General features: G+C 40.1%; 1 protein-coding gene across 1 annotated transcript; it reads right to left on the bottom strand.

The window, feature by feature from the left end:
• Positions 1-1,430: 1,430 nt before the first annotated feature.
• Positions 1,431-10,289, bottom strand: LOC123829252 (membrane-spanning 4-domains subfamily A member 5-like). Its single transcript, XM_045854755.1, has 5 exons — positions 10,134-10,289; positions 6,305-6,433; positions 3,829-3,885; positions 2,698-2,850; positions 1,431-1,541 (listed from the first exon to the last, which is right to left on the bottom strand). Exons 1-5 carry the CDS (start codon positions 10,287-10,289, stop codon positions 1,431-1,433), a joined length of 606 nt encoding a protein of 201 aa, XP_045710711.1.
• Between the last annotated feature and the right edge of the window lie 3,592 nt (positions 10,290-13,881).

Here is a 13,881-nt window from a genome sequence, read left to right on the forward strand (position 1 = left end):
CTACTCTCCACATGAATTTTCTTTCTATTTTGGAAAGTATAGTTATTTTAATAAAAGTTTTATTTGTAGTAATGTCCAATGAGTCTTCAACAGTTTTTAAGAGTGTAAAAGGGTTCTGAGACTACAAATTTCAGAGACATTGGTATGGTAGTATAGGAGTCTACTCCTTGGGCCCTGGTACCTGTCAATATTAAGGCTCTGCCTCTGTACCCCTGGGCATATCACTTACCTTCTCCATGCTTCAGTTTTCTTGTCCATAAAATGAGTATCATAGTAAAATTTTCCTCTTAGAATCTTCTTTAGATTAAATAAATCATACACATAAAACACTTTGCAAGGTGCCTGGAACATTATAGTGGCTTTCACCAATATTCCACCCCATTATTGATACAGACCCTGGCCAGCAGGATCTGTGTGTTGTGGAGGCTGTGAACAAATTCACATGGACAGCAGAAGTCTTGTGGAGAAAAAGAGACAGCATGGCCGCTCTCTGAGTGAGAGAGAGGGCCCCGGCCCCTGCCTGGACAGACTTTCATTGCTTTTTTGGGTACATTACATCAAGGATGGTCCTCATTGACTATGCACAGGTTTGCTATAGGTGATTACCTTTTACAGATAATAAAGGAAAGAATGTTGCTAATTATTTCAAAGAGAAGGATGTTAAAGATAAATGGGAAAAGTGGTTGAACTGGTTACACTCCATATTTGTGAGGCTTAGCTCAGATTTTAGGAAGTTACAGTAAGCACTTGCTGCCTCAATTCAGGGTGAGGGAGTTTTAGCAAAAGCAAGTCTCATAGCAGCCTAGGTACAATGCAGGCCTGATTCCCCACAGGAGAACCTATCCATGGCTGTGGCTCCTGTGTGCTGGACCTCACTCCCCATGGGCCTTTCCAAGTGGGAGCTGGGCTACATTCCCATGCCATGTGTAACGGTTCTCTGTACATTATTGTTACTGTTATAGTTGTGTAAGTGGATCATATTGATCTTGCACAATCAACATAAAATTTGTGGACCAAGCCGTTCTTCCAACCAACTCATCTGCCTGCCCAACAGTGGAGTAGGAGCCACTGAGTAGAGTCTGTTGGAGAGATCAACAGGCCATCATGGACCTGGTCACTGCACACCCTGGGCTTTGGTTCCTTTCTGTTTGTTAGAGTGACAACACCACACTGCTGTTCTCCATGTCAGTGAATGCATAACTGACACAGGAGGTGACCCCAGGGTGACCGTGTGGTTTGGGGATGGCATTGCAAAGAGGCAGGAAGTGCTTAATCAGCCAAAATGCTCCCCAACCCTACTTTCCTGAGTCACTCCGCTTTGCTTCAAAGACTGGCCAGCCTTAATGTCCTATGTTCCTCTGGGTGTTTCCTCACAAACATACTTCATCTCTCCATGATAGTATAACACTTCTTTATTTTCACAGTGCTTTTCAACACCATTCCTCACAGTCACAGCAGTCAAACTGTCTACTCAAAACTGAGAAAGACATAGCAATGAGTAACTCAAGAATGCTGAAGACCATCAGCATGATCAAAATTCCCTGTAACAGGAGAAAAGAAAAAAGAAGAGTCATGATTTTGCACAATAATGGATTTTCTGATGACAATGAAGTAGTGATGCCCAGGTAAGAAGGCTTCCCCACGTCTCACATATATTTAATGTTTGTTTATGAACTGGAGGCTCATTACAGTGTACAGCTGTTTTAGCACCGCACAGTACAGCACTGTACCGCACCACACAGTACAGCACAGCACTGCACAGGCCCTTAGTTTCTTTCCCCTCTGCTGCACTTAGGCTTAATCAGACTCCAAATGGGCAACATTGGCAAATGGTCTTGAGGTATAAGTACTTTTGTTGCTCTTTGACATCCATTGACAGATTTCAAACTAGGCTTTCATCTAAAAATTTATCTAGGAGTTCTAGATGAATTTTACAGCTCTTCAAGCCTTTTTTAAAGCTATTAAAACAAATTAATGCTGACTTTATTTTCAGAGGAAGGTCAATTCACAAATCCCATTTTACTATTGCCAACATTAATCTATTTTCTTCTCTTTCCCTCTGTTTTCTGTGGTCCTACTACATCCAAAGGCTCAAAATGTTCCTTAGAATCTGCCATGTGAGATATTTTACTCCTATTAGGACCCCCTTTTCCTGATGCAATTTATTTTAAGCCTTCTCAGCAATTTTTGATGAGTCTCATGGGCTACTTTTTCTCTCTGTGTAGATTCATATCTTTTAGATGCATTTACACTAATTTTAGTGGGATTTTAAAAGAGCAGAAATAAAGTGCCTGTTTTCAATCTATCATGCTTTATCAGAAGTCCAGTCTAAATATTAAAACCAAGATGTAAAAACATTCCACTCATGAGTCTAATGTGCATCCAGGGCTACAACTACTACCATGTTGTTATACCTGTTTTTTTCTTTTAGTATATCACTTGTTTATATATTATAGTCACTAATGTATGTGTTTTATCTCCTTTACTCATCTGTGAATTCCTGAAGTTGAGGGTTATAATATGTTTATTTTTCTATTCACAATGCCTGGTATATCTATTAGATACTATGATTTCTGTACATATTTGTAATGAAAAACACATTTGTCTGCAACATTATTTGGATGTGGCTGATTAGGTGCTAACGAGTATTTGTGATTCAACCCATTACTCCTCACCCTAAAAATGCAGCATACTTACAAGGAATAGGATGTTAACAGCCTTACACGGACTAACTTCTCCAGAATAGCCACAAAGGTAGCCTCGATCTACAACGAAACCAAATGCAAGGAGAAGGATTCCAAATGTTGCTGCCAGGACACTAAAACAATTCATTGTTCGGCTCATCCTCACCTGAAAGAGAATGAAAACAGAACCTGATGGCCAGGCGCAGGCTGAGTCTGTGGGTAGTGGCCTGGACGGCAGGACTCCAGTCACAGAGCCACAGTGCCCCGGAGCTGCCCTGCCCTCCGGTGTGCGTCACTTCTCGTCCGTCTTCGGGCCCTCATCTTCAGAATGAGAAGGTCCAGGGAACTTTCCACAACCTTTCCATCCCCCATAACTTGTGCCATTTGTTTGGGCGGAGGGGTACACGCTGAAGAAGAGAAAACGGTTCTGAGGGGTAGTTGCATTTTGGGGACATTGCATTTTGATGCTCTGGTCAAAGTCATGACCTATTCACATTTTTGTTTTATGACTCTGTCTAACTAAACATATTTATTTATTTGCAATTTTTATATCATCCTAAAACTGCAAACCTGCAGGGAGTGTTCTTTGCTGAAAATAATTTATTGGCTCATTAATGTCTCTTGGCTTTGACTGTTTGAGAAAAGCAAAAATATTCTACTTATAATTTATCTGTAAGTTAAAAGGCTGCATTCATTAACACCTATTTATTATCAGATTCTGTTTACCAGGTTTCATGATGATGTCTGTACAGTGTGCCCATCATGGGGGTGTCAGACTACTGCCCATCCCAGCGTCTGGCATGCAGTGGGCACCAAATACACTTACAGAAAGAACAAGTGAGTTACTGGAATAATAACCCATTCTGCCATTTGGCTGAGGAACTTGGACAAGTCATTTATCCTACACCTCAGTGTCTTTATACCTAAAATCAGAATTAAACTGGATGAGCTAGAAAACTTGCTTTTGGCACTAATGTTTTATGATTCTATGAAAAAAAGAAGCAAGTAACATTGATTGGGTATCAGTGATTGACAGCTGATAGGATTAGAGAGGCTTCATGATTTTCCAGATCCATTTTCAAAGCTTGAATGAGTCGTTTCAAAGTTGTAAATAAATTTTTATTAAAGGGGAGACATAACTCACCAGAGTTTCGGTGCCTTTTCTTTCCAATGCAATTAGGCAGGCTCCAGAATAAATGAACTATTAAAAAGGAGACATATCTTAGTGACGGATGTAAAGAGCTCACACAGCATAGACTTCTGCATGTTTCTTTCACAGGCACTCCTTCATACTTCACACAACCCTCAGGGGAGCACGAAGGATTAGGTGCTTTGTACGGGTTGTCCACTAGTGGATAGTGGACAAAACACTGGGCTAGAAATTTGGCTTTAGCCTTAACTATTTATTTGAACATGAAAATTTTTTTTTAATTTCACTGGGCTTTAGTTTTCTCATCCATGGTTGCTTTACAGCTATTGCAGACTGAGGACATATGGGTGTCAACTCAATTTGCAACCAATAAAATCAGATTCCGTCATTCTTATAAGAAATATCCTTTGTACCCACTTGCAATCCAATGTGTTCTCTTAGGTGGGAATATAGGCAGAGTTGCAGCTAATATTTTGGGAATTATGTAAAAACCCCAAGAATTTTCATGGAGATGAGTCATAGTAGTAGCATCTTTGTCTAGTAGAAATTTCAAATCTGATCACAGCACATCCACTTTTAAATTTCTGGTGCATTGCCTGGTGTTTCTTCAGCCTCATCCCTCCACTCTTACTCTCTGCACTGAACTCTTAGAAAGTGTTCTCTCCCAGGGGTGTCCAACTTTTTGGCATCTCAGGGCCACACTGGAAGAAGAAGAGTTGTCTTGGGCCACACATTAAATACACAAACACCAGCAGAAACTGATCAGCAGAAGAAAAAGTGTTAAGTAAACTTACGATTTTGTGCTGGGCTGCATTAATAGCCGTCCTGGGCTGCATGCGGCCCATGGGCTGTGGGTTGGACAACCCTACAGCTTTTCTCTCGTTTTTTTCATGTTTCTCCTTTGGTATATAGCAAGATATCCTACCCCTTACACCCAACCACCACCCCCCTTCCTTCCTCTGGATACCTCTTCATCTGATTAACACTCCTGAAACTCAGTCAAGCTGGAAATGTCTCTGGGCAACCACCCCTCGGTTTTGAAGGTGGCTTCCTACAGAGGCTGCGTGTGTGTGTCCCCTGTCACCATTCATCACACAATATGGTAATGTTTCACATATTACTACTTTTGTTTATTTGATTTTTGTTTTCCCTCCAATTTTATTAGAATGATTGATACACTTCACTGTATAAGTTTAGGGTGTGCAGCATATTGATTTGACTTATATCTTTTATGAAATGATGACCACAAAAACTGTAGTTAGCATCCATCATCTTAAATAGATACAAAGAAAAAGGAAAAAGAAAGAAAAATGTATTTTTTCCTTGTGATAAGAACTCTTGGGAGATTATATATATATGTGTGTATATATATGTATGAGTGTTTATATATATCATATAGCAGTGTTAACTATAGTCATCATGTATAGCATTGTATTTTTATCCGTAGTACTTTTTTATCTTATAACTGGAATTTTATGCTTCTCTGCCTCTGGTAACCTCAAATCTGATCCTTTTTTTTCTTTCTTTTTTATTTGTTTTTTAAAATTAAATTTGATGGGGTGACAATAATTAATAAAATTATATAGACTTTGATTCTGTGACACATCATCTGTACATTGCAGTGTGTGCCCACCACCCAAAGTCAAATCTTCCATCATCATATATTTGATCCTCTTTTTTCTTTGCTATCCCTCACCCCCTTTGATTTCACATATAAGTGAAATCATACAGTATTTGTCTTTCTCTATCTGACTTACTTTACTTAGCATAATGCTCTCAAGCTTCATCTATGTAGTCACAATGGCACGATATCCTCATTTTTCTACAGCAGAATATTCTGGTGTGTGTGTGTGTGTGTGTGTGTGTGTGTGTGTGTGTATAAACTTCTTTATCCATTTGTCCATAGATGAACACTTAGGTTTTTTCCATGTCATGGCTGATGTAAATAATGCCACTATGAACATGGGAGTATAGATATCTCTTTGACATAGTATATTCATTTCCTTCAGATATATCCCCAAAAGTGAAATTGCTGGATCATATGGTAGTTCCAGTTTTAGTTTTTGGAAGAATCTCCATACCATTTTCCATACTCAGGGCCCATGTATTAAAAGGTGAAAGATTTATACAATCTGAAGAGAAACCAGAATATTGGGCCCATGTATTATTAACCTTTGACTTGTCATTGACTTCCTCTATGTATCTGGCTTAAACAGTAAATCATTTTGAATGAATGAATGGGCAAATAACCTCAAGACTCAAAGAAATATTCCCAAAGGATCTTCAAGACCCAATGATGGAATATCAGTAACTCTGATGAATTAATGGGAAAATAATTTCAACAAGATTGATTTTTATTTTGATGTTTCAAAACCTACCATGCAAGTGAATGTAGCTCATTTTGTAACAAAGAATTCTCTAATATCCTTGTTAGTGTGGCTTCATATTGGACTTGATTGACTATACTCACCAAAATGGAGCTCCAGAATGGGTATCCTGTAACAAATATAAAGGGAAACCTTGGGTACGGATCTACAAAGGTGAAAACAAAAACAACTCCGAAAGAAAAGTTCATCAGTCCAAGCAGGATCTGGATAGCCTGTAAACAGAAAAAAAAGACCTGGTGAGGACAAAGCAAAATGGTGGGCTCCCCTTTCAAAACTTTAGATCTCCTTGTGGTAAAAGGATCTGGCAATTATCCTCTTTTATGAATAAGGGTCGGATAGTAGAAACCTCATTTTTGATGCACCCAGGTATTTTCAGATCCCTCTATCTGGTATTTGGTAATAAGCAAAATGATCTAAATCAATGCTCCCGATGGTGTAGTTCACAGATTGGCAGCCTCAGGATCACCGGGGAATTAGAGATGGAAACTAGGAGGCCCAATTCTGTGCTTGCTGAATAGAGTCCCCAAGTTCAAATTCAAAATAGAACTGCCACATACATGGTCCAGTAGTCCCACGTCTGGGTATATTTCCAAAGGAAAAGCAATCATTTTCTTAAAGAAGAATCTGCACTATCATGTTCACTGCAGCACTATTCACAATAGGTAAGACATGGAAAAAACCTAACTGACTACTGATGGATAAATGGATAAAGAACATGAAATATTGTTCAGCACAAAAAAAGAAGGAAATCCTGCTATTTGCAACAACATAGATGGACTTTGAGGACATTCTGTTAAGTGAAGTAAGTCAGAGAAATACAAACACTGTACGATCTCCTTTATATGTGGAATCAAAAACATTGAACTCATAGAAACAGAGAGTAGAATGGCAGTTGCTAGGGGCTGAGGAGTGGGAGGAATGGGGAGATGTTGGTCAGAGGGTACACGCTTCAGTTACAAGTTCCAGGATCTGAGGTACAGCGTGGTGACTTTGGTTAGCAACACCATAATTGCTTACTTGAAAGCTGCTGTTGAGTTGAGTTTCCATGGTCCCACCATAACAAGAAAATGGCAGTTATGCGAAATGAAAGATGTGATAACTAACAAATCTTACTGTGCTAAGCATTTGCAATACATGCATGTGTCAAAATATCACGTTGTGCACTTTAAACTTACACAATGTCTTATGTCAATTACATCTCAATAAAGCCAGGGGGACACCTCCAAGTCTGTGGCATATAAATGCTGAAGTTTAAGAAGCACTGAATTCTGAATTGCCATGCCTCAAGCAGAAGCAAAGTGTCAGAAAACCCTTCTGTTGACAACCAAATGCTCTGAGCCTGTGAAGGTACTGCCACATCCCGGGGTTCACAGAACCCCATCTTTTCTCTTTTTCTCCCTTTGTCACACTTGTGATGCACTACAACACCACACAATGGTTGGACGAATGTTAGGGAAGACAGGTGAGAACGACATGAAGAATGGAAGGTATACGATGTATGAGTCTATATCCTCTGCCCTCTTCTATTCCCGTCCACGTTCTCAGTCTGACTAAACTCACTTACCTTTAAGTAGCTGAGCTGTGAACAGTGTCATTTTCCTCGACCGCAGGCCCGCATTTTTAGCTCTTGTCAAACATCCCCACTTGAATGTCCCATGGTTACCACCGCCTCATATTCAGTATGTCCAAACAGAAGTTCACTTTTTTCCCTTTAAACCTTCCTTTCTTTCTGTGTTGTACATTCCATGGATTTGGGAAAATGTATAACATGTTATCCACATCACATTAGAGAATAGTTTTCCTGCTCTCAAAATCCTCTGCCCATCACCTGTTCATCCGTTCCTCTCCCCTCCATCCCCCCGCAGCCACTGATCTTTCCATTGTCTCCACTTTTTGGCTTTTCCAGAAGGTCGTAAAGCGAGAATCAGACAGTTCGTAGCCTTTACAGATCGGCTTCCTTCGCTGAGCCATGTGCGTTTCAGGTCCCTCTGCGTCTCTTTTCGGCCTGGTGACTTTGAGCGCTGAGTGACACGCCATGGTATAGATGTCCCACAGTTTACCCATACTTGTTTTTCTTATTTCTTAACTTGTATTTTCAATCCTCTTACATCTTTTAAGTCCAGTTTGTTCTCTCCCAGCTCTCCTTTGCCACTCCCAGACTATGCTGCCCTGAGCATTTGTTTGTTCATGGTACTTTCTCCCTCCAGAGCATTCTGCCTTCCTCCTCTCCTTTCTTTTCCACTTGCTAAAACTCTGTCACTTCTTCAGAGTTCAGATTAAATGCCAGATTTGCCGTGCTGTTGTCTTATCTCTTTTATTTTTTGTCTTTTAAAAAAATTAGTTTATTGTTGTTCAATTACAGTTGTCTGCATTTACTCCCCACCACTCCCCCCAACCCCAGCCAAACCCTCCCCCCTCCCTTGCTTCCACCCCCCTCCCTTGGTTTTGTCCATGTGTCTTTTGTAGTTGTTCCTGAAAACCCTTCCTCCCTTCCCCCATTATCCCCTCCCACCTCCCCTCTGGTTACTGTCTGATTGTTTTTAATTTCAATGTCATCTCTTTTAGATGGAAGTAGCTCTTCCCTTTCCAGGTTCCCCTGCTCAACCATCAACATCATCTATGGCTCTTCTTAGATGCTACATTGAAATGTAGTTTTTAATATTTTCACTTTATCACTTCTAAATTATATATTTATTCTCCTCAATGAGAAAAAAACTAGTTACATTTATTTTTTTCAGCCCCCACAGTGTATAATATAGTTTCTTACATACAGTTAAATATATATTTGTTAAAATAATTTGAACTCTTCAGCAGAAGATTGAATTCCTTTATATATGAAGCACACTACAGAAATTTAGACTGAGGGACCTCTTCTGCATGTCAGCAAGCAATTTTTCTCTAATTTTCAGTGTTTTTTCTGAAAAATTAATATCATTCTTGGAGGCTGGGAATTAGAAGAAAAAAATATTTTCTAAGATATGGGCAATATTACAGCCTCAAACTACCTGAATTCCCACATTGTCTGAAAGGGGGATTGGTAAATAAAAGATAATATTCATGAATAGCTGGATGGGTGAATGGAGAGATGAGCACTTGCAACATTAGGGGATTTTCTACAAAAGCCCCACATATAAAAATACCATGTCATGTTGTCAAACTGAATTCTGATTTTGTTGTTGTTGTTGTTGGGGAAATATAAAACTGTAGAACTCAGTAACCCAGGATATAGAATCTGGTCTATTGATATCTATTTAATTTTTTCTTTCCTTTCTTTTAGCTTGACTGTGAGAAGTCTCTGAAGTGGTCAGTTTGGAGATTTTTACTTTGACCTGTAAGAGCCCAGGAACCTTAGCTTATTTATTTATGTTTTCCTCTCCACAGAACCTTGCACATAATTGATATAGGATGGTGATACTTTCTGAATCAAATAGAAATAAAAGTTGGAACTGGCTTCTACCTTAAAACATTGTGCTATCAGATATTTTCCCTTCCTCTTCTTCCCTCGCCTCCTGTCTTAGTTCAGGTTTCTATTACAAAGCACTATAGGCTGAGTGGCTTATGAACAGCAGAAACTTATTTCTCACAGTTCTGGAGGCTGAAAGTCTGAAATCAGGGTGCTACAGTGATCAGATTCTAATGAAGACCCTAGTCTGGTTGGCAGACTATAGACGTCTCTGTTGAATCCTCACAAAGAAACCTAGCTAGCTCTCTGACCCCTTCTTATAAGGCATTAATGCCATCCATGAAAGCTCTACATCAGTGGACTACATTAATCCACCCCCCCCACCAAGTACCCACTTCCTGTTACCATCACATTAGGATTATGGTTTCAAATGTGAATTTGGGGGAACATAAATATTAAGTTTATAATACACCTTCAGTAGAATTTACTTTAGGGCCAATCTCACTTACCCCACAGATTTTTATTTTTGTAGTAAGTAATTTAGGAAAAGGCATGGCAGACTCATCGGTTGTGGCTGTAGGTTCCTGTGACTGATGAAATTCGGGGATAGTGACCTCTGGAGGTAACACCATGAACACAGGGTTGTGCGCAGTGTTTGAATCCATGATGGTGTCGTTGATATTTTGAAGTGTTAAGTGATTTAGTTGGTATTTCAGTCTAGACCATGCTTTTCTCCTGTCCCAAGGTTGTCTGGAGCGCTGGCATTGTTGTACTTTGTCTTGGAATTATAGAACCACAGAATCACAGAGTCATGGAATCTCAGGATTGGTCACGATCTTAAGGTGAGTGAGTCAAGGAGTGGGGAGAAGAAGGCCCGCCTGGTAGTCCTTGCGCAGTCATGCTGTCACTGTGACCATGGGAAGTCACATCCCCCTCTCTTGATTTCAGCTCCCTTATATGTACATTGATCAGGTGGGATTAGTTGATCTACAGAGGTATTTCAAGTCCCAAGTAGAAGAGCACTATGAACATTTATTTTAGTTCTCTATCTTAAGGAAGGTAAAGGACAAACCACTCAGAGATGGTCTCTGTTTAGCCTGCCACTTTGGCAGGGTTTTTTGTTTCTTTGTTCACTTTGCCATTTAAATTTATTAGCTTTAGCCATGAAAAAATGACCCCAAATCTTAGTGGCTTCAAACAACCACTATTTGATTTTGCTCGCAATTCTGTGGATCATATGGGTGTTTCTACTGTTCTTGTCCAGCTCGGCTCTTTGCTTCCAAGTTTTCTCATGCACCTGTGGTCAACTGGTGAAGTGAACAGAGCTCGATGGTTGAGTATGGTCTCCCATCACAGACACCAAAATCCTCTGATGCTTCAGTCCTTCATATAAAATGGCATAAAGCAACACACACATTCCTCCTCCACATCCACAGACTCCCAATCTGAGTGGAAAAGACTGTTTCTGATCTGCGATTAGTTGAATCCACAGGTGTGAAACCTGAGGATACAGAGGGCTGACTAGATAGTGAACAAAATCTATGGATAAGTGAATGTATGCAGTTTAAACGAGTGTTGTTAAAAAATAAATTGTACTTTGGTTTCATGAGTGACAAAGCAAGTAAATATATTAACTGAAAAAGTAAATACATCAAAATACATTGAGTCATTTTTTTCTGCTACCTTTATCACTCATCACGGGTGTAATAGGAAGAATTGTGGGCTCCCAAGAAAATTCCATTATTTTATTCCCAGGACTTTGGAAATGATATCACACTCATGAATATGTTACCTTAAAATGCAGAAGGAGCCTTGCAAATATAATAAATTTACTTCATAATAGGGAGATTATCTTGGATTATTTGAGTGGGTCTTGTGTAATCACAGGACCCCTTAAAATTAGGAGTTTGAGAAGGGCTTGACAAACCATTGCTGGGTTGAAGATAGAGGGGGCCACATGAGAAGAAATGCAGGTGACTTCTAGGAGCAGAGAGAGTCACCTCCCTACCCCCCCACACAGCTGATGGCTGGCTGACAGTGAAACCTATAGCGCAAGGAACTGGATTCTTCCAACAATGAGTGAGCTTAAAAGAGGGTTCCAAGCCTCAGAACCATACACCTGGCAAGCACTATGACTGTAGTTAAGTGAAACAGCAAATAATCTAACCAAGTCATCCAGTACTTCTGACCTACAGAAACTGAGATAATAAATTTGTGTTTTGTTAAGCAGCTCCATTTGTGGTAATTTGTTACATATTGATACATAATACAAAGGGCTAAGGGTAAGGTTCTACCATTTTGAGCCTTAGTGACTATTATTCAGTGTAGGGTAACTTCTGTGACAGTTCCATGCTTTGCTTGGCCAATTGGATTGGGATCTATGTAGTTATTTATGGACCAGGTTTAATTCTCTACAGATCTGAGCATCATGGGTCCTGGATACACTGCATCTGGCCAGTGCATGAGGAAAGAGAGTATAAGAACAAGGCAAGGGGTTGAGGGCTCAAACCTGGAAGTGATGAGCATCACGTCACCAACACTTCACTGATGATAGTCACCTTCTCACCTATTTAGATGCAAGGGGGCTGGAAAGGGGGCTAGATAGCTGTGGGATATGTAATCCAGCAAATGACAGTGAATAACCGGCTCATTTCTGCCACAAGGCCTTAGGAATTATAGGTATAAAAAGGAGTAGCATAAGAAAATAACTCTTCCCAATTTTTACCAAAGGAAGAGCCTAATAGAGTCTGGAAAAGACATGTTGTATTTGGAATAAGATTGTTTTTACAAATTATATTGCCTTTAAGTAAATCATAAATGCTCTGGTCCCCCAGAGCATTTTGCCCCAGGCCTTATAAACTGCTACATCACGTATTTATACTCCTTTGTTGGCTCCTAAACACATCTGATTTTGTCAACTCCAGACCCAAACTCATTGATGCGACAGTATTAGGTATCTCCGAAAGAGGGAGAATGCCTGGAAAACAGGGGTAGAAATGGGGGATTCTTGCATGTTGGAAAGGTGCCTAAGGGTCTGAGGGACACAAGGGGCTTCTGATTTGCTCTCTAGTGTCATTCCCACTAGGATGGTAAACCTCAGAAATGATGGGTTTTAAAAACATTTTTACATTTTCACATTGTGAGCTTATACCCTAGGACACAGGTGGCAAACACAAGGCCCACGGGCCGAATCTGGCCCTCCACCTTGTTTTATCCGGCCTGGCACCTTGTTTCTACCTGATGGCAACACCAAGCTCTCACTTAACTGTTAAGGAGTAATGACATTTATACAGTCCTAAAATTAGATTCTGCCCTTTGAAGGCAACTGCATGGCTGACGTGGCCCCCAGTGAAAAAGAGTTTAATACCCCTGCCCTAGGAGGCACTGTATTCTTACAATTACAGGGGGGAGAAAAACCCGAGTTCCAAGTGTGGTGTAGAAGCATCAAGTTCATAGGACACATAGGGTCAGTGTGAACTGAGACAATGAGTTTCTCAGTGGTTAGTGGTGTGGACTTGTCAGTGATGACAGGAATCATCTCTCTGATGACTTGCCACTATTTAAGACCCCAGAACCCTTGTGCAAGTGTGCATCAATGAGTATGAGTGTGTTGGATGAGTATGGGGCTGAATGGGCAGGAAAGACTACGTGGGCTGGATTCTCAAAGAATTTGATTAGGAATTGCAAATGTGTTTCGGGAACACCTGAGTTTGTGGACTGAAAGTTAAAGCCTTTGTATAAGCACCCTACAAACATGTGCAAATCCAGTGAAAGTAAAAGGGGAAATGATTAGTAGTATTCAGAGTAAGTAGAATACGAAGTGATAATCATTTAGGAACTGGAGACAAACTCACATAGGGCCTGTACCAAGGTCAAACAACCTTGGGTAGCTCATGAGGCTAATCCTTACTACAGAGGCAAAAACAGGGAACATATGATCAGTCTCTCTAGACCTATGCCTCATTATTCTACCACACATAACTTCATTCATCTCTAGGTGTTCAGGCTCTCATTCATGCTTTTAAAAATGATTGAATGCCTGCTAGAAGCAAGTCTTTGTACAAAATTCTCTTGAAGACAGATATGACACAGTTTGGGCTTATTCACAAGAATGTAAGAGAACTGCAAGACAAATACCACATGATCTCACCTATAAGTGGAACCTAATCAACAAAACAAACAAGCAAGCAAAATAGAACCAGAGGCATTGAAATTAAGAACAAACTGAATGTAACCAGAGGGGGTAGGAGGAGATAG

The sequence above is a fragment of the Phyllostomus hastatus genome, unplaced genomic scaffold (assembly GCF_019186645.2).
Source record: "Phyllostomus hastatus isolate PE091 unplaced genomic scaffold, TTU_PhHast_1.1 phas_scaffold_11, whole genome shotgun sequence".
Lineage (NCBI taxonomy): Eukaryota > Metazoa > Chordata > Mammalia > Chiroptera > Phyllostomidae > Phyllostomus > Phyllostomus hastatus.

What these genes read in the sequence shown, in the direction of transcription:
- LOC123829252 (XM_045854755.1), bottom strand. Translation starts at nt 10,289, where the DNA reads ATGGATTCAAACACTGCGCACAACCCTGTGTTCATGGTGTTACCTCCA. An exon ending in CATTCTGGAGCTCCATTTTG is followed by an intron (nt 3,886 to 6,304) that starts GTGAGTATAGTC and finishes CCTTTTTAATAG; the next exon opens with TTCATTTATTCTGGAGCCTG. An exon ending in GAAAAGGCACCGAAACTCTG is followed by an intron (nt 2,851 to 3,828) that starts GTGAGTTATGTC and finishes ATTCTCTTTCAG; the next exon opens with GTGAGGATGAGCCGAACAAT.